Raw genomic sequence first — 26,128 nt, forward strand, 5'->3', positions numbered from 1 at the left:
AAGTATAGGTCAGATAATTCTTTAAAAATATAAATGGTAAAAATAAAGTGTCTGGTCACTGAGGTCTCCAGACCTCGTTCTATATATAGAAAGCAATAACACTAAGAGAACTATAAATATAAGGTTAGGTGCCCTTAACGTGTACAGATTCCTCTAAGGCTGGGTTCACACGACCATGTTACGTCCGTAATGTACGGAACGTATTTCGGCCGGAAGACCCGGACCGAACACAGTGCAGGGAGCCGGGCTCCTAGCATCATAGTGATGTACGATGCTAGGAGTACCTGCCTCGCTGCAGGACAACTGTCCCGTACTGTAATCATGTTTTCAGTACGGGACAGTAGTTCCACGGAGAGGCAGGGACTCCTAGCATCGTACATCACTATGATGCTAGGAGCCCGGCTCCCTGCACTGTGTTCGGTCCGGGTCTTCCGGCCGAAATACGTTCCGTACATTACGGACGTAACATGGTCGTGTGAACCCAGCCTAACCCTATAAAGTCATGCTCTTTGTGTCATTCAAAGTTTTTCCTATAATAGTCTATCAAATATGCAAATTGTTACTAAAGTAATGGGGCTTATCTGCATGTGGAAATTTGCCGGCTTTTTCGTGTAGAATCTGCAGGAATAAGAGCATTTTACTTATTTCCGTGGATATTTTTTTTCCACACCGTGTGTAAAAATCTATGTGGAAATTGTCCGTGGATTATAGAAACCGTATTGGATGCGAATTGTCGTTGGATTTGACGGATTTGATCAAATGCACACCAAAATCGTGTACAAGGCCTTAGGCCTCATGTACATTCAAGTTGTTCGGAACCATAATAAGTGTTGTGTTTCATGGGGGATTCACACGAACGTGTATTCGGTCCGTACGGGCCGCGTGGTTTTCACGTGCCACGCACAGACCAATACAAGTCTATGGGGCAGTACAGACAGTCCGTGCTTTTTGCGCAGCGTTTGTCAGCTGCGCAAAAAACGCGACATGTTCAATATCTCCGCGTATTTCGCGCATCACGCACCCATTGAATTCAATGGGTGCGTGAAAACCACGCAGGTCGCACGGAAGCACTTCCGTGCGAACCAACTGAAACAGCGCACCAGCTGTCAAAAGGATGAATGTAAACAGAAAAGCACCACGTGCTTTTCTGTTTCCAAACATCCAAACGGAGTGTCTTTTTAGATGAGCGAACCCGGACAACCAAACCGAACCCGGCAAAAAAATTTCCGGTACGTGACGTCAGGAGATAGTCACTGTCCAGGGTGCTGAAAGAGTTAAACTGTTTCAGCACCATGGACAGTGACTTCCAATCCCAATATACATGAACCTGTAAAAAAAAAACGAAGTTCTGACTTACCGATAACTCCCGGCGTCTTCCTCCAGTCTGACCTCCCGGGATGACAATTCAGTCCAAGTGACAGCTCCAGCCAATCACAGGCCAAGCACAGGCTGCAGCGGTCACATGGACTGCCGCGTCATCCAGGGAGGTGGGGCCCGATGTCAAGAGAGGCGCGTCACCAAGGACGCGTCACCAAGGCAACGCCCGGGAGGGAAGTTCTCGGTAAGTACGAACTTTTTCTTTTTTTTTTTAACAGGTTGCTGTATATTGTGTTCGGCATTCACTGTCGAGGGTGCTGAAAGAGTTACTGCCGATCAGTTAGCTCTTTCAGCACCTTGGACAGTGACGGGCGTCGACTAGCCTCATCTCTATGATGGCGGCTGCGCGAAAATCACGCAGCCGCGCATTATACACGGATGACACACGCAGCTGTCAAATGGTTTTTGCGCGCGCAAAACGCCGCGTGGTTTGCGCGCGCAAAAACGCAACGTTCGTCTGAATCTGCCCTCAGGGTGAGACCTGCGTTGTCTCTCAAGCTTGCACCTGTAATCTACTCAGCCAGCCAATAAAAAAAGGTATCATACAACTAGGGCTGGGCGATTAATCAAATTCATTTGATTAATTCTCCCTCAAGGCCTCTGATGATTCCGTTTTTTTAACAGAATCATTGAATCAATTCTATAGTGGCGCCGTCGCACCATACAGCAGGAGGAAGCTCTGCCCCGCTCCGCCTCGTCACTACCTGGTCTGACAAGCTGCGCCCCGTTCTCTCTCTGCTTCCCCACAGAACTGCTGTTCTGTACTGAACAAAATTATACAGTACAGAACAGCAGTTGCATGGGGAAGCACGGACTCCTAGCATAGTGCCACACCGCCCTGTATATACTCACCCCCCCCCCCCCTGCAGATCGCAGCACCCCTCTATTCTTCTTGTAGATAGTGCCACTGTAGCTCCCACTAGGAGCTGAATCCCAGACAGAGCATGGGCAAACTTTGGCCGGGGATTCAGCTCCTAGTGGCAGCTACAGTGGCACTATCTACAAGAAGGATGGTGGGTGTGATCTACATGTGGGGGTGCGATCTACAAGGGGTGGTGGGGGTTGTGCTGCGATCTACAAGGGGGCGGTGGAGGTGCGATCTACAAGTTAGGGTGTGATCTACATAGGGGGGTTCGTGTTGCGATCTGCAAGGGTAGGTAGGGGTGGTGCTGCGATCTACAAGGGGGTGTGGGGTGAGCGATCTATAGGGGGCTGGGGGTGCCATCTGCAAGAGTGGGGGTGGCACTATATGTGAGTACTGTGGCACTATCTACAGCGACATTGCGGCACTACCTACATGGACACTGTGGTGTTTTTAGGGGATTCAAACAAAAAAAAACCCTGACAAAAGAAATCCATTTGGAAACACACTGATGCAAAATAGACATGAAAAACTGAAAAAAAAACTGATCAATTGTTACTGTCGTGTGACTGTAGCCAAGATGACTATGATGCCAGGAGTCCCTTTCACATGCACCGTGGTCGGGCACATGGACCGTTTTTCACGGTCCAATCACGGTCGTGTGAATCCAGTCTTAATGTTATCTATTTAAAACCCCGGTATAGCACAGGGTCCTGCTCAGACTTCAGACCCTATAATGTAATCCCGCCCCTGAGTGCTCGCTCGGCTCTATCTGAATGGCCCTGCTGCAATTTAGACTGCTCTCCCTCAGCAAAGTCTTAGACCGGCTGAGGTGGTGGCGAGCAGAAAGGGATGTTCGTGTACGCAGTGCAGAATTGATTATAGATTCTGTTAACCTGTTCCCTGCTGGGGAACACAGAGGTTATAATCCGTTAGTTAGACATTTTTCCAATTGTATTACTGAAAAAAAAAAGTATTTGTAGAGGTTAAAAGTTATGACGTTACGTACAATTAGAGCAATATATGTCAAAAAGTTATTTATATAAAGAAAATAATTTAATTAATTATCTCTTGGTATTACTGTTAAATAAACGTCAGAAAATAATTTGAAATCAGTCCCTAGTGTTGAAAAAAATATCTAGATTTCTATTTTTTGCAAAATCGCCCAGCCCTACATACATCTACTATTTTGTCTCATCAAATGGCTAATACGGTACAACACTACTACTGGAGCCTTAGGGTATGTTCACACGGCCTATTTTTGGCCGTTTTTCAGGCCGCAAACTCCTGAAAATCGGCCGAAAATCGGAAGCAGAAAAACGACGGCGTAAAACGGCCGAGAAAAATAAGTGCAGGTCACTTCTTGGGACATTTTCTGAGCCGTTTTTCATAGGCTCTATTGAGAACAGCTCCGAAAACAGCCGTAAAAAATGCTGCGAAAATCGCGAGTGGCTTAAAAAACGTCTGAAAATCAGGAGCTGTTTTCCCTTGAAAAACAGCTCTGTATTTTCAGACGTTTTTGAGTTTGCGTGTGAACATACCCTTAATACGGCAACCAAAGGAAATAATTAGGGCCCCAGCAAAGAGAGACTGAAAGAAGAGGCTGAAAATACTATAAATAATAGACAGAACCTTGAAGGCTGGGTTCACACATTGCAGTACTGTGCCACATGGCAAACCACGTCTGTTTTACCGCGTATTGCTGGAATTTTGCGGTAAGGGTTATTGGTTGCACAGTTTTTACAGATGAGACGTGGTGTTAATGTGTTAAAAACTGCGCAGCCAATAACCACATTGGAAAAATTGCTGTAATTCATGGTAGGGGGGATTCACACGAGCGTGTATTCGGTCCGTGCGGGCCGCGTGATTTTCACGCGGCACGCATGGACCAATACAAGTCTATGGGGCAGTACAGACAGTCCGTGCTTTTTGCGCAGCGTTTGTCTGCTGCGCAAAAAGCGCGACAGGTTCAATAACTCTGCGTATTTTGCGCATCACGCATCCTTTGAAGTCAATGGGTGCGTGAAAACCACGCAGGTTGCACGGAAGCACTTCCGTGCGAACTGACTGAAACAGCGCACCAGCTGTCAAAAGGATGAAAGTAAACAGAAAAGCACCACGTGCTTTTCTGTTTCCGAACATCCAAACGGAGTGTCTTTGCGATGAGCGAAGCCGGACAAGCGAACCGAACTTCACCGGGTTCGGCCGAACTCGTTTTGGCCGAACCCGGCAAAAAAATTATCGGTACGCGACGTCAGGAGATAGTCACTGTACATGGTGCTGAAAGAGTTAAACTGTTTCAGCACCATGGACAGTGACTTCCGATCCCAATATACATGAACCTGTAGAAAAAAAAACGAAGTTCTGACTTACCGATAACTCCCGGCGTCTTCCTCCAGTCTGACCTCCCGGGATGACAATTCAGTCCAAGTGATAGCTCCAGCCAATCACAGGCCAAGCACAGGCTGCAGCGGTCACATGGACTGGCGCGTCATCCAGGGAGGCGGGGCCCGATGTCGAGAGGCGCGTCACCAAGGACGCGTCACCAAGGCAACGGCCGGGAAGTTCTCGGTAAGTACGAACTTTTTTTTTTCAACAGGTTTTTCGATATTGTGTTCGGCATTCACTGTCGAGGGTGCTGAAAGAGTTAGCTCTTTCAGCACCTTGGACAGTGACGGGCGTCGACTAGCCTCATCTCTATGATGGCGGCTGCGCGAAAATCATGCAGCCGCGCATCAGACACGGATGACACACGCAGCTGTCAAATGTTTTTTGCGCGCGCAAAACGCAACGTTCGTCTGTATCTGCCCGTAAAATGTGTTTTATGACCATGCAGCACACTACTGCAAGCTGTGATCCCAGCCTTGAGCTGAAGAAATACACTTCTCTTCCCTTCACAGCCACACTTAATACAAATTAGTCTGATGGCAATGAGCTCCTGCATCAATACAGAAGTTCCAACTAACAGGAGACCGCATTTAGGATATATTCACACGTGGTATATATTCGCAATGCAAGTGGTGAAATCTGCAGCAATTCCGTATCAAAGTCCACATTTAAAAAATTTGGGCAGGTTCCAGGGGCGTAGCTAAAGGCTCATGGGCCCCAATGCAAAAATTCTTACTGGGCCCCCCCGCAAACTTTTCATGGCCGACGGTCAGCAGCTTTCAGCTGCATCGCTGGGTCTCCTAAGCGACCCAACAATGCAGCACTAGCAGCCGGGGCGTCACTAAGGCTGGGTTCACACACCCTATTTACGGACGTAATTCTGGCGTTTTAGCATTGAATTACGTGCAAAAATGCGGCTCAAAAGCGTTGGCAAACATCTGCCCATTCATTTGAATGGGTCTTATGATGTTCTGTGCCGACGGTCATTTTTTTTTACGCGCCGCTGTCAAAAGGCGGCGCGTAAAAAAGACGCCCGTGTCAAAGAAGTGCCTGTCACTTCTTCGGACGTAAATGGAGCCGTTTTCCATGGACTCCATAGGAAAACAGCTCCAATTACGTCCGTAATGGACGCAGCGAAAGACGCCTGCACATGCCATTACGGCTGAAATTACGGTGCTGTTTTCTCCTGAAAACAGCACCGTAATTTCAGCCGTAACAGATGCTGCCATGTGAACATACCCTCAGGGCTTAAAATGTCAGGGAAATAGCCCCAATACATATGTGTCCGCCCAAAAAAAAGTGTGTATATGAGACAGCATAGCATATCTATAGCACTACGACCCTATAAACTATGGATAGGATTAGATACAGTGGCTCAGCAGACAGTATCACACATGATAGGATTAGATACAGTGGCTCAGAAGGAAGTATCACACATGATAGGATTAGATACAGTGGCCCAGCAGACAGTATCACACATGATAGGATTAGATACAGTGGCTCAGCAGACTGTACCACACATGATAGGATTAGATACAGTAGCTCAGAAGGCAGTATCACACATGATAGGATTAGATACAGTGGCTCAGCTAACCAGTACCCGACCATCTGTAGTGACGGGCAAGCACCGTGGTGGCCGCAGGCTGGTAGTATTAGGCTGGGGAAGGCCAAAAACAGTGGCCCTTCCAACCCTTGTTAGGCTGGGTTCACACGACCTATTTTCAGACGTAAACGAGGCGTATTATGCCTCGTTTTACGTCTGAAAATAGGGCTACAATACGTCGGCAAACATCTGCCCATTCATTTGAATGGGTTTGCCGACGTACTGTGCCGACGACCTGTAATTTACGCGTCGTCGTTTGACAGCTGTCAAATGACGACGCGTAAAATGACTGCCTCGTCAAAGAAGTGCAGGACACTTCTTTGGACGTTATTGGAGCCGTTTTCTCATAGACTCCAATGAAAACAGCTCCAAAAACGGACGTAAAAAACGCTGCGAAAACGCTGCGAAAAACGCGAGTTGCTCAAAAAACGTCTGAAAATCAGGGGCTGTTTTCCCTTGAAAACAGCTCTGTATTTTCAGACGTTTTTGGTCACTACGTGTGCACCTACCCTTATGCTGCCTGCTGCTGCTGTGTTGTATCTGGCTGGTTATGAAAATTGGGGGGGACCCCACATCGTTCTTTTCAATTATTATTTTTTTTTTAAATGACGTGGGGTTCCCCCCATTTTTCATAACCAGCCAGATACAATAAAGCAGCAGCAGCCTAGCATCACCAGGGTAGGAAGGGCCACTGTTTTTGGCCTTTCCCCTCCTGATAATACCAGCCTGCGGCCACCCCAGTGGCCGACCATCACTACAGATGGTCAGGTACTGGATCGTACCCGGCTCTTCCCAGCACCCCTGGCGGCGGTGGGTACCGGGGTAATAAAGGGGGTTAGTGTTAGCCTCTGCACCGGCTAACACTAAGCCCCGCCTTAGCAATGGATGCTGTCAATCAGCCGGCGGCCATTACTAAGGCGGTAGTAATATAGTTTAAAAAAAAACACAAAGACATAAAAAAAATATTTTATTGAAATTAAAAAAAAACCCACACAGCCCTCATTAACCATTTTATTGATAATAAAAAAAAAGCTGTCATCGAAGTAGTCCTGGAATCCGACGTAGTCCATCGACCGAACCTGTAAGAAAACACACAAAAAATTATTAGTAACACATGTGTTAGGCTTAGATACAGGGCCCATGTGTGATACTGTCTGTGGGACCCTGTATCTAAGCCTACCACAACATAGGCTTAGATACAGGGTCCAGCAGACAGTAATCTTATACAGTATAAGATTACTGTGTGCTGGGGCCCTGTATCTAAACCTACAGTGTGGTAGGCTTAGATACAGGGTCCCACAGACAGTATCACACATGGGCCATGTATCTAAGCCTACCATGTGATTGGCTTAGATACAGGGCCCAGCAGACAGGATCACGCATGGGCCATGTATCTAAGCCTACCATGTGATTGGCTTAGATACAGGGCCCAGCAGACAGGATCACACAATCTGTGATCCTGTCTCATGGGCCCCCTAAGCCTGCTACATCGTAGGCTTAGGGGTTGTACAGTCCCTAAATATTGATGGCCTATCCTCAGGATAGGCCATCAATAGCTGATGTGTCTCTCGGGACCCGCAAATCAGCTGTTTTGAAGGGGCCGCAGCACTCGTACGAGAGCTGCTTCCCCTTCATTTCACTACTCGCCCACACTGTGAATCGCCGACACGGATTCACAGTGTGACCGGAATGAAGTGACAGGAATGAAGGGGAGCAGCTCTCGTACGAGTGCTGCGGCCCCTTCAAAACAGCTGATTGGCGGGTCCCGGGAGTCGGACCCCGCCAGTCAGGGCTAACCTTACCTTCCTCTTCGGCCGCGGCTTCTGTTGTCTCGATGCTGTGCGCGGCGCATAGCGCTGTGACGTCATGCGCTGTGCACAGCGCTTGACGTCAGGACATCCGCTGCGATCCGGAACCAGGAAGGTAAATAAAGTATGTTACTATAGTAACAGGGGCCCGCGGCCCGAGTTACTATAGTAACTTTTTATTGATGTGGTGCGGGGGGCTGTGGGCCCCCCTGGCTTCAGGGCCCGGTCGCAATTGCGACCGCTGCGACCCCTATAGTGGCAGGATCGCTGCGGCTACATCTGTAAAAATATACCACGCGCCACTGCAGAAAGTAAATGGTCTATGGACAATGGTGAAAGGGATGCATTTATTAGAGGCTCTATGGGAAACAACTCAGCGGGAGCTATTGGATGCAGTCACCTATAATTAGCAGAAGCACGTTTTTTTAAACCGGTTACCTGAACAGCGGTTTGGGGCACCATTTAGCAAGTGTAATAGGACCCACAAGGCTGTTTCCTATAGATCATTTAACAGGGTTGTCTCATGTCCAAATGCTTTATTAGGGCATATGGAAATAAGAGAGTTCGCCCACCCCCCGGACCCACCCCCCTCTAAGGGCCAAAAAAGTGAGCCACTCATACAGCTAATATTTATACGGCGCACCATTTGGCAGCACATGAAGTACCTACAGCTCCATAGTATGAATATGGCTCTGCCTAAAACATAAAAGAGTGATACTCTGAATTTAATGTTGTTTTTGATGTAAGAAGACTTAATTGGTTAAGGACCACCCACTGTATATATATATATATATATATATATATATATATATATATATATATATATATATATATATAGCGTGGATTTAACCCCTTAAGGACGCAGCCTAGTTTGGGCCATAAGGCTCAGAGCCCATTTTTCAAATCTAACATTTTTCACTTTATGTGGTAATCACTTCGGAATGCTTTGACCTATCCAAGCGATTCTGAGATTGTTTTCTCATGACACATTGGGCATTATGTTAGCAGTAAAATTTGGTCGATACATTGAGTGCTTATTTGTGAAATATAGCAACATTTTATGAACATTTTGAAAAATTAGCATATTTTTTTTATTTAAATGTATCTGCTTGTAAGGTAGATGGTTATACCACACAAAAAAGTTACCTATTAACATTTCCCATTAGTCTACTTTATATTGCCATCCTTTTTTGAACATTATTTTATTTTTCTAGGACGTTACAAGGCTTAGAACTTTAGCAGCAATTTCTCACATTTTCAAGAAAATGTCAAAAGCCTTTTTTTTTTTAGCTACCAGTTCAGTTTTCAAGTGGCTTTGAGGGGCCTATGCCTTATAAACCCCCATAAAACACATCATTTTAAAAACGAAAGTATTCAAAACAGCATTTATAACGTTTTTTCAACCCTTTAGGCTTTTCACAGGAATTAAAGTAAAGTGGAGGTGGAATTTGCAAATTTAATTTTTCTTGCAGAAATGCAATTTGAATAATTTTTTTTCTGTAACACAGAAGTGTTTACCAGAGAAACACCACTAAATATGTATTGGCCAGATTCTGCCGTTTTTAGAAATGTCCCACATGTGGCTCTAGTGCGCTCTTGGACTAAAACACAAGCCCCAGAAGCAAAGAAGCACCTAGTGCATTTTGGGGCCTGTTTTTTATAAGGGTATGTTCACACGAGGTCATTACGTCTGTAATTGACGGATGTATTTCGGCCGCAAGTACCGGACCGAACACCGTGCAGGGAGCCTGGCTCCTAGCATCATAGTTATGTACGACGCTAGGAGTCCCTGCCTCGCTGCCGGACAACTGTCTCGTACTGAAAACATGATTACAGTACGGGACAGTTGTCCGGCAGCGAGGCAGGGACTCCTAGCGTCGTACATAACTATGATGCTAGGAGCCAGGCTCCCTGCACTGTGTTCGGTCCGGTACTTGCGGCCGAAATACGTCCGTCAATTACGGACGTAATGACCTCGTGTGAACATACCCTTAGAATATATTTTAGACACCATGCTAGGTTTGAAGAGGTCTTCAAAGTAGTAGAAATCCACCAAAACTGACCCCGTTTTGCAAACTACACCCCTTAAGGAATTTATTTATCGGTGTTTTGACCATTTAGACCCCACAGTTTTTACACAGAATTTATTTGAATTGGGCTATGAATTCAAAAAAATGACATTTTTTTCCAGTAATATGTAGTTTTGGCTCAAAATTTCTTATTTTCACAAGAAATAAAATACCCCATTTTGTTGCTCAATTTGTCCTGAGTTCGGCAATACCCCAGTTATGCTGATAAACTGCCGTTTGGGCCCATGGGAGGGCTCAGAAGGAAAGGAGCGCTGGATTGGTTTTCGGGTGCCATGTCGCATTCGCAGAGCCCCAGAGGTATCAAAGCAATGGAAACCTACCAGAAGTGACCCCATTTTGGAAACTACACCCCTTAAGGCATTCATCTAGAGGTGTAGTGAGCATTTTGACCCCATAGGTATTGTGTAAAAGATAATGCGCAGCAGCTGGTGCAGAATGAGATTTGCAATTTCCTATATATATATATATATGTATATATATACATATACACTACCGTTCAAAAGTTTGGGGTCACCCAGACAATTTTGTGTTTTCCATGAAAACTCACACTTATATTTATCAAATGAGTTGCAAAATGACTAGACAGTTATTGGTCCCAGTACCAATGTGACTGGTAACATGATCGCCCGGATGTCGGGAGAAGAAGAAGAAGGCTGCTGCTGGGTCTAACTATGCCCAGAAGACCCTATGCATTGACAATAGTCACTAAATCAGGGTTGATTCGCCCTGTAATAAAGTCCTCAAAATGTCTTGTCTGACCTTTGAGGGACAGGCCATAATAATAAAAAAAATTAAGTAAAAATAATAAATAAATGTAATAAAAATTACACATAAAATATCACCCCCAAAAAACGCGTCCCCCGCCAATTATTGTCGTAAGACTAGCCCTGACCCAATTACCCTAAAATAGATATGTAATATTTAAAAATTTACAATAGACGACAATCCCAAATAAAAAGTGTATTTATGGGTAACACTATATTATTACCAGAAAAAAAATTGGATAAAGATTCAAAAAGCCGAAAAATGCCTGCAAACTATAAACCTAAAAAAGCTAAAATGATAAAATAATGTGTATAAAAATCCTCAGAAAAGAAACCTGCATAGTTCACGGAAAAAATATTGCAAGAAGTACGGTGCTAGCCCAACACATAAAACGGTTTTAGCCGTTTAACCAGTTCAGGACCGGGCTATTTTGCACCTTCAGGACCAGACACGTTTAGCCATTTTTAGCACGTGTTAGTTAAATGGCTATAACTTTTTTATTTGTTGGGCTAACGACGCGATTTTTGCGACGTTTTTTCCGTAGACAATGCAGGTTTCTTTTTTTATCGTTTTTATACACACCTTTTTTGCTATTTTAGAATCTTTATTCATAAAGTTTGAAAATAATAGTAAAAAAATAAGCTTTTTTACGTTTCAGCTTTTTTTTTTGGGTAATATCGTTTTACCCTAAAATAGACCTTTTATTTGTGATCTTCATTGTCTACTGTAAATTTTAATATATTACATGTCTATATTAGGGTAATAGCGTTACAACAATGATTGGCGGGGAGGAACGTTTTTTTTTGGCGTGGGTATTTTTTGTGTATTTATTATTTAATTTTTTTTTGCACTTTACTTTACTATTTTTTTATTACTATGGTCTGTCCCTCAAAGGTCAAAAAAGACCTTTGGGGAACTTTATATATATTTTTTCTTTCTTTTACACCATGCTTTTCCACTGTATCTGGAGCTGCACAGCAGCCCCAGTTACAGGGGAAATCAGCCCTCTCATAGTGACGATTGTCACTAACATCGCTGTGCTGGGTCTAGTAAGACCCAGCAACAGTCTGCCACTAACGGCACCCGGCGATCATGTGACCAGTCACATGATCACCGGGAGGAATAGAGACAGCGCCGCTGCTGCTGTCTCTATTCCTATACACAGCGTTCATTGAGCGCTGTGTAAAAAAACATCGGAGAAGACCGAAGCTACGAAAGTTGCTTCTATCCTCTCCTCAGGGTCCCCGGCAGTCACTGACAGCCGTAGACTCGACATTCAGCTGCCCGATCGCGCGGGCAGTAAGTTAAAACCCGAGCCGTAAAAAGTCTATGGCTCGGGTTTTAAGGACCCTGACCGTTGGCCGTAAAAACACAGCCAGCGGTCGGGAACCAGTTAACAAGCGCATGCTAAAAATGGCTAAACGGTGCCTGGTCCTTAAACGGTTAAGAAGTGTCTGTGTGTCTTAAAGTGACACAAAACCTTATTTTTTTAGCACCGTACAAATCTAGCTCCCACTCCCCTTAAAAATGACAATGTTGACATAGCAAGCGTTCCCCAGAAATGCCTCTTGAGGTACTTGAGAAAATGCAGTTAAACCCAGAAGAAAAAAAGAAGAACTACCTATTGGTGACGCATAGCCTGGTGACTGCTCTCATACTTTTTTTTTTTTTACATTTCACAGCAGTACATGTGACTTTGGTTTCCGTTATTTCCTTCCGCAAGATCTAAAATAACCTCTAGAAGGGAGAAAAAAAAATCACTCAGAGCAGAATGTGCAGTTCTGCTTCAGAATGTACATGTGCCAAGCTGACCACATGCGCACCTCGCTCCTCAGCTAAGTGGCCAAGTCCCATTTACCATCCTACACTTTCTCACCTCCGATTCTGCCGATATTACCTCACATCATTCTTGTCTTGCTGAACTTTGCATTGCTTAACAAGTGGATTTTTTTTTACTAAATTCTCTACGGAATAATTTCCTACTAATTTTGTAGGTTAATTTGTGGCTTTTGTTGATGAATTCAAATTCTACTTCCCAAGGACATTGACTGCTATGACACCACTTCTCCATTCATTTCTGTGGCCCCAAGCAACTCAAGTGGAACCCAAGATGCTGTGCTCTCAGTTATGTGTGGTAAGTGACTCTATTATTGTGTCTTTCGGTGTTTTCTAGCCCACAAGCAAATGAATGAATGAATCAAAGGATTTACACTATAAAACTGTTAGTACGGATAACATATTATACATTGAGATGTGGGACGTGGAAGGTCAGAAGAGGACACACATGATATATTGTTACTTTAAGAGTAAGGTAACTGTAACCACCAGCTTGTTAAATGTTTCACTTTAGTGTTAACCCTAGTTCTTTAAATGTACAAAGAATGCAGAAAGAATATGTTCTTAAAATGAAGAAGTCTTTGTTATTATGGAAAGTACGGTAAAAATAAATATGGAATCCATTACAGCTCCTACATGGGTGCCACCCAGCTTTCTTGGACTATCTACACATGTTATAGTTTTGTTGCGGTTTTGGCGCTTTTTTTTTTTAGCAAATTGTGGTAAAACCATGATCAACCCACAAGATGTGAACACAGTTTTAGAGTCCTGAATGACAAATCTGTCTAGTTATGCAGTAATAATTCATCCCCTGTTTTAATATCACGGAAAACATTGACCATTGCTTATAGCAGCAGCATATTCTGCAGTGTTGCACAGAGATCGTCAACACTTACATCATCAGTCCCTGTCCTCAATGAGGCACACAATCTAAATTCCTTAGGTCGCATATACTAGGGGCTATTTCATAGGAAACCAATTAATCATCAGTATGTTTTTGTGGTGTGAAAGGAACCCCACACCAACATGGGGAAAGCATGCAAACTCTAGGCAAGTGTTGTCCTTGGATTGAGTCGAACCCAGGGCTGTTTCCATGCTGCCTGGTATACTATTAAAAGGGTGAATCATTTTCATACAAAAAGTCCAGAAATGCTGTTAATAGCTGTTTTAAAGTAATTTGCAATGCTTCTAGCATATGAAATTCTAACATCTTTTTTTGCTTCGCTGTGTCCTACTTTGTGCTGCTGTTAATCTCTGCTGCTAGGAAGGGGTTTTGAGCAGAATTAGACTCCTTCCTCCTCTGGCAGCTTTACCTGCAGATAGGTAACGATACGTATATACTGTGTGACATCCATAGTATGTTTTCCCTTCCAAACCAATAAAAATATAATGACATAAAACTAAAAAGGCTGAGTGGGCATGTGCAAGGTTCATATCTGCTGTCAGGATGCAGAGCTTTATGCTACATTCTGACGAGCGTCGACAACCTCGAATGTGAAAAACTGATGTTTTCACGTCCGAGGTTGACCCGTGCGGGACGCATTGTCACGGATCCCCCATAGACTAGAGTCCATGGAGGGATGCGTGACACGCAGTAAAATAGGACATGTCCTATTTTTTTTCACTGACCCTTCACACGCTACGTTGAAACACTGGTCATGTGAACAGCCCCATTGAAATACATGAGTTAGTGTGACATGGACGTGATACACGCTCGTCTGAATGAGCCATTACAGTTCTAACAAGCTGAGGAGTTCTAATGCAGAGACTTTGCTCCTTCCCTGACAAGTAGAGCAAAAAAAGATTTCTATTGGCTGCTCTGCAATGAACAGGTGATCATTATGCAGCAAACTAACTGGGGGGAGAGGGACTGAGAATTTTTTCCACCAGCATTTAGTTCATTAGGTGGATGTGCACATTGCTATACACTTTGAACACCAGGTAGCGCCATACACTGCCAAAAAGACGGTGCCATTCGGCACGTGTGAAAGCCCCCTAGCAAGGGTTTTTTACGGATTGTATAAATCATTACTTCTATGACCAGCTTTAGTCTGGATTAAATATTTTAGTTTGCACAATAGAAAGGAACAATAATTATTCAACCTATAAATTCTGAAGCAGTTGTGTCAAGACAAAAAACTAAATATAATTGAGAGTTTTAGGTTGGGGAGATTTGAGGGTGGATCATGATTGGAGTAGGGTCAGATCTGAGACATTGGTGTGTTTTTATGTATTTATTACACGTCTTACTCATTGTTACTTTGCTTCAATTCTTATGGGTATTCTTCAACAATGTAGAGGAAACACACATGGAGAGAGCCATGGTCACCTTTGTCATATATAGTCACCATTGTTTATTTCAGTTTTTATTGTTTTTAGTAACTGCTTTTATCATTTACAGTATATGTATAAAAGGGTGATATTAAAAAAATCATAATAATATAGATAATTACCTCATAAGAAATGTGCCGCTGTATACCAGATTGACCATTGAAACCACACAAGTCACACCTGTCCCAACTTTGCTTTAGCAGGACATCTACTGATGACATGGCCATTGTGTCCTTCTGGTGCTTATTGATGTACATGAATCTTATACTACACTGGAGGAATATTGCTGATGGAGCAAAACATATCTTGCCAAGCGGCTGCCAGTTGGTAAGTTTGCCTATCTCATACTTGATTAAAGTTTTGGTGTATTGGAACATGAGAACTGTGACTAAAGTTGGCCATACATCTTAGATAGCCATACATCTTAGATAGCTACACCTCTGCCAGTGACTTATCTCCCGTGAGAACAAAGGATCCAACATGTCCAATTCCTCTTTCCCCCAACATCTTCAGCCGGGGAAGAGACGTGATAATCCCATACATATTAGGTTGTGGGCAGTCGCACCAAAATCAGCAGGTTTGGCTGACGTTTATCTAATGTATATGGGCACCTAGAGGCTGGGTTCACACGAGCATGTTACGTCCGTAATGGACGGAACGTATTTCGGCCGCAAGTCCCGGACCGAACACACTGCAGGGAGCCGGGCTCCTAGCATCATAGTTATGTACGACGCTAGGAGTTCCTGCCTCGCTGTAGGACAACTGTCCCGTACTGTAATCATGTTTTCAGTACGGGACAGTAGTTCCACGGAGAGGCAGGGACTCCTAGCATCGTACATAACTATGATGCTAGGAGCCCGGCTCCCTGCAGTGTGTTCGGTCCGGGACTTGCGGCCGAAATACGTTCCGTCCATTACGAACGTAACATGCTTGTGTGAACCCAGCCAAAGGCTACTTTCAGCTGGGAATACTGGGAGGGTAGAAGAGGGGGGAATTGTCATAGTAATAACAATTTTGCTGCTGTTGTAATACAGTCTACCCATCATCTTGTAAAGCAAATAGCTGGGATATTGAAGCTATGTTGGTGCCAGACTCTGTGCTCTGAGGATTTTCACCATGGATAAAAAAAATTAGTAGAAATCCGTTTAAAAAAAATAAATTAAAAATAAATTTCCCTTTATGCTTATTTAATTTCAATGTTCAGCAGCGTTCATTAAGGGCCTGTTCACATCTGCATTTAAAGCTCTGTTAAGGCCTCCGTCACAGATCCATCCGAAAATACCGGAGATGATTGCGCTGCATCCTGCGCTGTTGTTCCTGGTAACACCACGGACACCCTGACAGAAACCCGACCAAACCCATTAAAGTCAATGGGTTCCGTCAGACAGACACCAATGGTGTCCATTGTACAACTGACCGACGCTTCCTCTGTTTTTGTTGTATTGCTCCTCTGACGGAGCAGGACACGGGAAATATCAACGCAGGTGTGAACCCGGCCTAAGTTATAGACTGTGCTTTCGAGATGAACATTTTAGAATAAGTATGCAGACATTTCCTTAGAAGGATTAGTTGACAAATGTAATATTTAGCAATAGCAGACTGCAGAGAATCCAGATAACATAAGACCAGCTATTCAAGACTATGTACACTTTGAAACCATCTGTATTTTCCCAGTGCATTTAAAATAGAAAATAAAGCAACTATGAAAATAGTCGTGATTAAAAACGTTCTACTGTTTTTGTTGAGCTGCATACATAAAATAGTAGAATATTTTTTTAATGAAGATGATTTACAAAGTTGCTTATTTTTTTATTTTATTTTAGCGGCATTGGAGCAATAGAAAAATAGTTGCAAAAGTATATGTAGCCTTTTAGTCTCCACGTGCAAGTAACATTTGCAACATACAGAAGTTGGTCTGGATTCTTGAGTGAACGGGACAATAGCTTCTCCTTTAGCATAAATCTATAACAATCATTATACTAACAGCCATATCCCAGACCCTTCTGACATTTGGCGTTCTCTTATTGACATAAATGTGGTGGCAAGAAACCAAAATAATGCCAGGCTTCTTACAAATTAAAGGGGTATTCTTATCTCAGACATTTAAGGCATAGGCACAGGATATGTCTGATATATACTATTTCTGAAATGTTTTTCAGAGCTCCCATTCACTTCTATAATAGTTTCTGAATCCGGGCAGCTCGCCTTGCTACGCTGTTTATGTAAGCACGGCCACCTTGCCACCCAGACTCCACCTGTCATCAGCAGCTAGCGGCCAACATACTAGGCAGGGTTTGGGTCAGGGGACCCCAGATCTCGAGATATGTGCGGGTCCCACATCTGCCTACATCAATGGCATATCCTGTGGTTATTTCTTAAATATCTGGCTGATCTCACATGACCTTTGGGAGATCCACTCTCCCGTACCCTTTTGTCATTAAAATGGGGACCGAATACCGGGACAAAAAGAAGGTAAGCATTACTTAATTATTCCTTAGAACATGTTTACTCTCTCTCTCTCTCTCTCTCTCTCTCTCTCTCTCTCTCTCTCTTCTGCTGGGGAGCATACCCACTTATGTTAGGATACTACAAAGCAATATCAAGGCCAGGCAATATTTTTTGTAAGTACAGGCTCTCAATGATATAACTTTCAGACATCTCTGATATAAAGTTATTATGGAACAGGGGAGTTGAAATATATTCACATATTACAATGTTTTAACCTTTAATGGATGGCATTGAGAAAAGACAATGGTACATATGTGGAAACAGCCAAAACTTTCATTGTCGCTCTGATTCGCTCTCATCTTGACTACTGTAACTCATTACTAATCTGTTTTCTTCTCACTAAGTTCTCCCCTCTCCAATCTATCCTGAATGCAGCAGCCAGGCTCATCTTTATAAGCAACCACTACATCGATGCCTTTACGCTGTGCCAGTCACTGCACTGGACCGCTACACCAATGCATTTACCCTGTGCCAGTCACTGCACTGGACCGCTACACCAGTGCTTCTACCCTGTGCCAGTCACTGCACTGGACCGCTACACCAGTGCTTCTACCCTGTGCCAGTCACTGCACTGGACCACTACACCAGTGCCTCTACCGTGTGCCAGTCACTGCACTGGACCGCGACACCAATGCTTTTACCCTGTGCCAACAGGGAAAGTATGGGCAGCACAGCAGAACAGAACCTCCAGGGTAACAGGGTGCAAGCCTCAGGGATCCGACTTGTAAATACCCAAATGTAGACAAAAAATAGGAAAAGAGGCAGCACTCCAAAAGTCGTATCTAAAGGATAAATGTATTCACCCATCAGTGCAGTAGGATGCAACGTTTCAGCTGCTCAATTGACAAGGGCTGCACTGAGCAGCTGAAACCTTGCATCCTACTGCACTGACGGGTGAATAAATGTATCCTTTAGATACGACTTTTGGAGTGATGCCTCTTTTCCTATGTTATTTTACCCTGTGCCAGTCACTGCACTGGACCGCTATACCAATGCTTCTACCCTGCGCCTATCACTGCACTTGACCACTACACCAGTGCCTCTGCCCTGTGTCACTAACTGCCCCGGACCACTACACCAATGCCTCTACCCCGTGGCAGACACTGCACTGGACCGCTACACCAACGCCTCTACCCTGTGCCAGTCACTGCACTGGTTGCCCATTCAGTTTGGAATTCAATTAAAACGTATTACTCTCACCCACAAAGCTCTCCACCTTACATCTTCTCTCTCATCTCTGTCTACTACCCTACCTGTTCTCTACGTTCTGCCAACGATATAAGACTAAGGCCCAGTTCACACTGAGGTTTTTTTAACTCTGATTTTGACATGGAAACCGCGTCAGAATCGGTGGCAAAAAACATCTGAAACCGCCTCCCATTGATTTCAATGAGAGATTAAGGTGTTTTTTTCCGCCGAGGTTTTTAGACGCTCACGGCAAACAAAAGCAGCATGCTCTTTCTTGCCTCGGTTCCACCTCTGACCTCCCATTGAAAATGCGTCTTTCGCTACTTTTTTGCCTGCAGCGCTCAATGGCCGCCCAGAAAAAACGCCAAGAAAATCGCGGCAAGAATTTGCAGGCAGGTGAAAATCTGCCTCAAAAGTCCTGAAGGAATTTTGAGGCAGATTTTTCTGCCTACAAAAAAACTAAGTGTGAACAGGGCCTAATATCCTCCATAATCTGAACCTCCCACTCCCGTCCCCAAGATTTTTCTTGTGCTGCACCAGTACTCTAGCATGTGCTACCCCAGACAATTAGATTACTTTCCAGCATCCACAATTTTAAATGTGTCCTGAAAACAGATCTTTTTAGGCAAGCCTACCACATTCCATAAATTGACTCCTCTCCTCCTTTTGACACAATTTTTCTTCAATACTTGACCGCTTCATTCAGCAGTATCCCCCCACACTCCTTGCGCCCTAATGCACTTCATATCTGTCATACACAGATACTGGCTGGTGACCGGCTTATGCAGCTTTATGTTTACTACCCCATATGTATAAAAGATGGCTGGATCATTGTACAGAACAAGCACTTTTTACATTTTGTGTCCATTTCCTCATAGATTGTAAACTTTTGTGAGCAGGACCCTCACTCCTCTTGTATGATTTATTAATTAGTTTGTCACTATGTACTGTCTGATATTGTCTGTTCATGTTCCCTCTGAATTGTAAAGTGTTGTGGAATATGTTGGCACTATATAAATATAATAAAAATAAGATTATTAAGTATAAATTACTGATTTAATTTGTTTTAATGTAAAAATATTATAAATATTTTCACATAATATAAGACTATATGATATTCTAATTACTTTTTTTAGTGATTTATTATTGAGACTTCATGACTGATTTAAGCTAGCCTTACACATTAGATTAAACTTGTCTGAACCCACCAAATTTGGGCGGAATCTGCTGGTGGTATTATGTGTATGGGGGCAGTCTGACACTCTCTTGAGGGCAGATGTCGGGGGAAAGAAGGATCGGCATGTTGAATTTCAACATGCCTGATCGTTTAATCCCATGGTATATAAGCAGCTGCCAAGCGCACGTTTATGGGGGAGTTGGAAAGATCGCTATCACTCGAACAAGCTACCTAATCCAACAGCGATCTAATGTGTATGGCCGGTCTTGATCAATAATTCATTTTTTAAATTTTCTTTTATGTACATTAAATAACATGTTGACTCTGATTTAGGTTTCCAAAGTGGCACATTGCAGATATTTACAGTTCACTTCAATTCCTCAAGACCTCCCATCTGATATTCAAGAACTGCTTGTAGATCACAACTATGTGATAAGTCTGGATGAAAATACTTTGAAGCGATATCCCGATCTTAACAACTTGAGCTTGAAATCCAACAGATTGGGTCGTATAGATTTGAATGCTTTTAGGGACAACTCAAAACTGGAGTCACTATCACTACAGGACAACACTATTTCCATTACACATAATTTAGTATCTATGGGCCTGAGTTCTGCTTTGTCCCTGAGGTGGCTGGATCTATCTAGAAATGCTCTCAATGAGGACATGATATCTACACTTCTTACAAATTTGACATCCCTGGAATACCTGAATTTGGACTATAATGATATCATGCGTTTGGATAGCTCCTCCTTTGAAGGTCTAAAGAACTTGAAGGAGCTGAGCCTTCAGATGAATCACATTTATGAGATTGGATTAGGGACATTTGACAGGCTTGCGAACCTGAAGACTCTGAACCTTGCTTTCAACCTACTACCATGTATTGTGGACTTTGGTCTGACACAGCTTCACATACTCAATCTCAGCTACAACCAAATTGAATGGTTCTTTTCACGGGAGGTTAATGTTGAGTTTCAGCTGCAAAAATTAGACATTTCCCACAACCAATTGTTATTCTTTCCATTTTTGCCAGAGAACCATCACTTACACACATTGCTGCTGTCTAGCAACAACATGAAGTTTTATAAAAAACACTTTGATGAATATTCTTCCTTTGCTAAATTCCTTATATTCGAAAAAAATATATCCAATATCACCACCGTTCACCTTTGGACAGATTTCATCCCAAGTGATCTATCCAAATTAAATGTAGTGGATATTAGCAGAAACCAATTTGATTATTTGCCAGATGGTTTTCTTGCTGCAATGTCATCTATATTGTATCTGAAACTGGATTGGAATTGCTTACAAATATTTGATTTATCAAGAAAACAGATAACAAGTAATCTTCAGTTCCTGGATCTCAGTAATAATAGACTGTCAGGTCTAAGCTTAGAGGAGAGCAGCTCAAGTCTTCATCAGCTATGCTACCTTAACCTAAGCCAGAATAGACTACAGGAACTACCCCGACAACTTTTTAGCACCATGAACAGTCTAAGCACCCTGGATCTGAGCCATAATCTGATCTCCCTATGCTCTTCTTCAACCAATATTGCTGGTTTCCAGAACTGTTTGGACCTTAGGAATTTACCATCTCTTCAGCAACTTCGCTTGTCAGGCTGTGGGTTAAAATTAGGGAAGGAAGTTATTTTCCATGGAACTAAATTAACACATCTGGATGTTTCATATAACCAACTGAAAAGCCTTGACTTTTTGCAAGATACCTCTAAAATGCTAAAATATCTTTCTCTCCGAAATAGCGTACGCTTTTTTGATAACATTGATTTCTCTGCGTTCCAGAGCTTGACTTCCCTTGATATATCAGAAAATAATCTCACTACGTTCCCCATGTCATTACTGGATCTTACTCTTCAGAGTTTGGATGTTCATGAAAACAATCTAACTTTAATACCGGTATCCAGTTCTTACCAACCTCTCATAAGGAGCCTCAATACCATTTACCTAAGTAGAAATTCATTTGACTGCTGTAAGTTGAGCTGGTATGATATATTTACCAAATCCAATGGTATCAATATTCCTGATCTCAAACAGATAACGTGTGATTTCTCCAACTACTATATGCTTGTGCAGGAGATTCCTGAGTCCATCCTTCATAGCTGCCATTGGAGAAATGGGGGCACTTTGCTTTTGCTGGTCCTTATTTTTCCAACTTGTGTGACCTTGTTAGTGGCTTTAATCCTGTTGTTTCTTCTATTTAAACAACCACTGCTTAAAATTTTCAAAAAACATTTTAGGACGTCCTCCAGTTACTAACATTTAAAGGTGGCTGTAACGTCAGAGGCCAAAAATATATTTCTGAGAGGTTGCTAACTTTAATGTGATGCAAGTTTAAAGAGGACCTGTCACCTCTCCTGACATGTCTATTTTAGTAAATACTTTTATTCCCAATGAACTAAGAACTCTGCAACATATTTTCTTAGAACCTCTGTTATTCCTCCTAAAAAGTTAGAAAGTACTAAATGAACTGAAAACTGGGAGTTACCATTCCCTTGTCAAAGGGGCGTGTCCCTACACAGTCTGAGACGGTCAGCACTGATTGGACATTGACAGTCTGTTTAGGGATACACCCCCCTCAAATGTTAACACCCAGTTGTCAATGCATTCATAAATTTCTAGGAGGAATAACGAGGGAGCGGCACAATGTAGAGTTCTAAAGAAAAATACACCAGAATTGTTATTTCATGGGAAATACAATTATTTATTAAAACAGACATGTCAGGAGACGTGACAGGTCCTCTTTAAGTGGTGCTCTTAGTTTGTTATAAGAAAAAATTGGAAGCATGAGTAGTAAATTTATGTAGCATAGGTCTTTATTATCCTGGCCAAAAAAATTACTTTATGCCCCAGTCTGACATTGAGTTAAGCAGATGCCGGTATGAGCCATAGTTGCTGTTATTTGTCTGATGATTTTTACTTAAAGGGGTTGTTTGGGATTTTAAGAAATAGGCTGACAGCAGAAAATGTGATCAAATAAAAAAATTATATTATTTACCGTCTAAATCTGCCGCTGCTCCAGTGGGTCCCGGTCGGTATTTGTCTACTTTGCTGTCAGCAATGACTTGCTGTACATCCATGTGACCATTGCAGTCAAAGACTAGACTCGCACAAGACCGCTGTGCATCAGTCACGTTTATTTGCGTCAAAATATACAATGACCGGCATGGACCACTGGAGCGGCGAGGTATTTAATAGGTGCGTAATAATTTTTTCTTTCTTTAAATCACATTTTCTGCTGTTAGCCTATTTTCTTAATCTCCGACAAACCCTTTAAGTTTGTAAAATTACAAATGGCAACCCTGAACTGCAGTCACATCTGAATTTGAATGGAATGAATATTTGTTGGCAGAGAAACTTAGAAAGTAGTGTGGAATCTACCAACCAATTGATGATATCTGACCTTAGAACACTGCCCAGTGGTGAAATTAGCATAAAAATCCTAGATATGTTCATCCTCTATACATTCAGTTTAAATGAAAAGTTCTAAAGAATTGACGAATCAGTGGAAACTGTCATTATCACATTGATTCCCTAATAAAACCATAAAATAATTCCTTGTGCTTTATCTTCAGCATTAAAAAGTAAAATAACAATTTTTTTTATATCTAATTTATCTTGAGTCATAATTGCCTCCATTTCTCGTCTACTGTGAGTCACTTCTGAGGTTTTTCAGACCTATGACATAGGCTTTATACTCACTTATCTTTAAACAATAGTTCAATATCTGCCAAATTTAAAGGGTTAGTGCAATAACATATGAAATGCTTATAATAATCACAGCTTACCACCTAACTGTGACCCATACCAGATTTGAGGCATATAGGCAGGAGTGTACTGGACTATGAGAGTGAGATAAGTATGTGTTCCCTGACCCAGACAATAGACTGCGATAGCATAGAAATATTCAGTTGTGCATAAAGAAGGAGCCCCATATCAAAAACAATGAGACCCTCTTTCTACTGTTGATTCTTGCCACAACACCACCCTTCCAAGTACAGGGAGGGTCTAATATTCCGTTCTTATCTTTCCCGGTCTGTAGAAAGGGGAAACCATGAGTAAGTCCTCAACACCTACATTGAACCGAGAGGAGCTAACTTGAATTACGTTACCCACCACTTTTTAGGTGGGTAACACACAGCCTTGAAACTATATAAAGCCATAAACAATATGAAATGCTGTTTATGTTATTAATATAATGGATGATATATTGATGACTGATTATAGAAAAAATAGGTATGGACTGAACACAAAGTATTACTGTTTATGGTAAGGTTGGTGCTCTGGCACAAAATTGTTTGGGAGAAGATAAGTTCTCAGCAGGTTCCTTGTCTAAATAGTTAAGCTACGTCCAGACGTACTGGACTTTTTCTGCCACGCGATCCACTGTGACTCTGTGGCAAAATCTACGTTGCAAAGGCTCAAATCCACGCAACAAACTGGCTACAAAATGGTCATGCTTTGGATTTGAAAATCCAAAGCATGCCCTGTTTTCCATGCAAATCTTTTTCCACTATATGTGGATGGGGTTTTGAAAACTGTTGCGGATCATAAAGTGTTGAGGATTTTCACTGGGAAACCTTACCGAAAAACAGTGACATCTGAACATATTCTTAAAGAAGTTATCTTACTTAAGACAATGATGGCATGTTGCTAGAATATGCCATCTATATTACATTTAGAGGGTCTGAATGACATGACTCCTGCTGATCACTTGGACGAAGTGGCAGTATTACTAAGAAAGTACCATGCCCTATGCCACCTGCTCTTGTCATCTCCTCTCAACTTTTTTCAGAGACAGCATGCTCGTGTTTTGATTGTAATAGCCAACAATACAGTCTTCGAAAAAAAGCTTAGCAGAGCCGAATGGGTATGACACGTTCCTATAATTTTTTTTAGATGGTCCAATGACAAACAGTAGAGATATAACTTTGGAACTGCTATCAGGAGTATCAAGAAATTGCAATTCCCTACTATGGTTTTATTATCATACCTGCTTTCTTAAGCCATGGGAGAATTCCTACAACAATCTTATTGAACTTCAATTTGTGTAATTCTTCAATGCCTTTTTGTTACACCGCTGTAAAAATTGAGCTATTCTTTAAATCAAACAGGACAACCCCTTTTGTTAGAAATACAGATACCGCCAATTTATGTATTTCTATACTGAGCTGTGCGGCCACACAGCTTAGTATTGAAATGACTGAAGAGAAAATGGTGCGCGCACTATACTGCTTCGCCCATCATTAGTGCCAGCCGCGTCACAGTAATTCCTCCCTCCATTCTCTATTGCTACCAATGATAATCTGAGTATGTGAGAAGAAGGGGGGAGGGGAATGGCGCGAGCGGCACAGGCAGTGGGCTCCTGATCACGTGCCTGTGTCGCTCGCGCCGCTAGTGTGAAATCCGGACCGCGCTGCAGTTTAGTGACAGACCAGCCCCAGGCAGGTATTACTTAGAACAGAGCAAAAGCTTGAAATACTAGTCCCTACTTTAGTGACTTTGTTTTTTGCAGCCAGCATTGAGGAACAGTGGGGTTAATGTTGCCATTATGTGAGAGAAATGATGATGTCACTTATTATTAATGTGAGGCAAGGGTGTTATGAATTTAATACCTCCATGTGCCTCACATTGATAGTAATTAACCCCATCATGTACCTCACACATTAACCAAATGTTGTCCATTCTGACTGAGCGAGGTACTTGATGGGATGTCTTACTATAATGGGCAACATTGGGTTAATCTGTGAGGGAAATGGTGGGGTTAATTACTATTAGGGCTTATTCACATGGCTGTGTTTGGTTCGTGATTTCCCAGACCGAACACAGTTTAAGAAGCCGGGCTCCTAGCATCAGTTATCTATGGTGAAAGGAGTTACTGCCTCCCCGCGGAAAAAGTGTCCTGTTCTGTAATCCTAGGCAGTGACTCCTAGCATTGACCAGTAGTGACCATTGCTCCATTCAAATGGAGACATGGGACCCTCGTTCTTGTGATCGATGGGGGTCCCAGCAATCATACATTTATCAACTAATTGTTTTTTGTGGATCTACCCCTTTAAGGTTCAGAACTATTCAATGTGACAAACCGAGGACAAATACTTTTTCATACCACAGAGATCATATTTGCAAGGCAGCTCCTTGATGGTGAACTATATTCCGTAGTCTTTAATTGCTTCAGTC

General features: G+C 42.7%; 1 protein-coding gene across 1 annotated transcript; it reads left to right on the forward strand.

The window, feature by feature from the left end:
* The first annotated feature begins 12,900 nt into the window (after nucleotides 1-12,900).
* On the forward strand, nucleotides 12,901-23,507 carry NRROS (negative regulator of reactive oxygen species). Its single transcript, XM_075863919.1, has 3 exons — nucleotides 12,901-13,027; nucleotides 15,264-15,387; nucleotides 20,267-23,507. The coding sequence occupies exons 2-3, from the start codon at nucleotides 15,280-15,282 to the stop codon at nucleotides 22,205-22,207; spliced, it is 2,049 nt and encodes a 682-aa protein (XP_075720034.1). The 5' UTR covers nucleotides 12,901-13,027; nucleotides 15,264-15,279; the 3' UTR covers nucleotides 22,208-23,507.
* Nucleotides 23,508-26,128: the final 2,621 nt, after the last annotated feature.

This window comes from Rhinoderma darwinii, chromosome 4 (assembly GCF_050947455.1).
Source record: "Rhinoderma darwinii isolate aRhiDar2 chromosome 4, aRhiDar2.hap1, whole genome shotgun sequence".
NCBI lineage: Eukaryota > Metazoa > Chordata > Amphibia > Anura > Rhinodermatidae > Rhinoderma > Rhinoderma darwinii.

Excerpts from the sequence above, each read along its gene's own strand:
- NRROS (XM_075863919.1), top strand. The coding sequence starts at position 15,280 with ATGGCCATTGTGTCCTTCTGGTGCTTATTGATGTACATGAATCTTATA. Across the intron at positions 15,388-20,266 it reads TGCCAAGCGGCTGCCAGTTG|GTTTCCAAAGTGGCACATTG; the intron begins GTAAGTTTGCCT and ends ACTCTGATTTAG.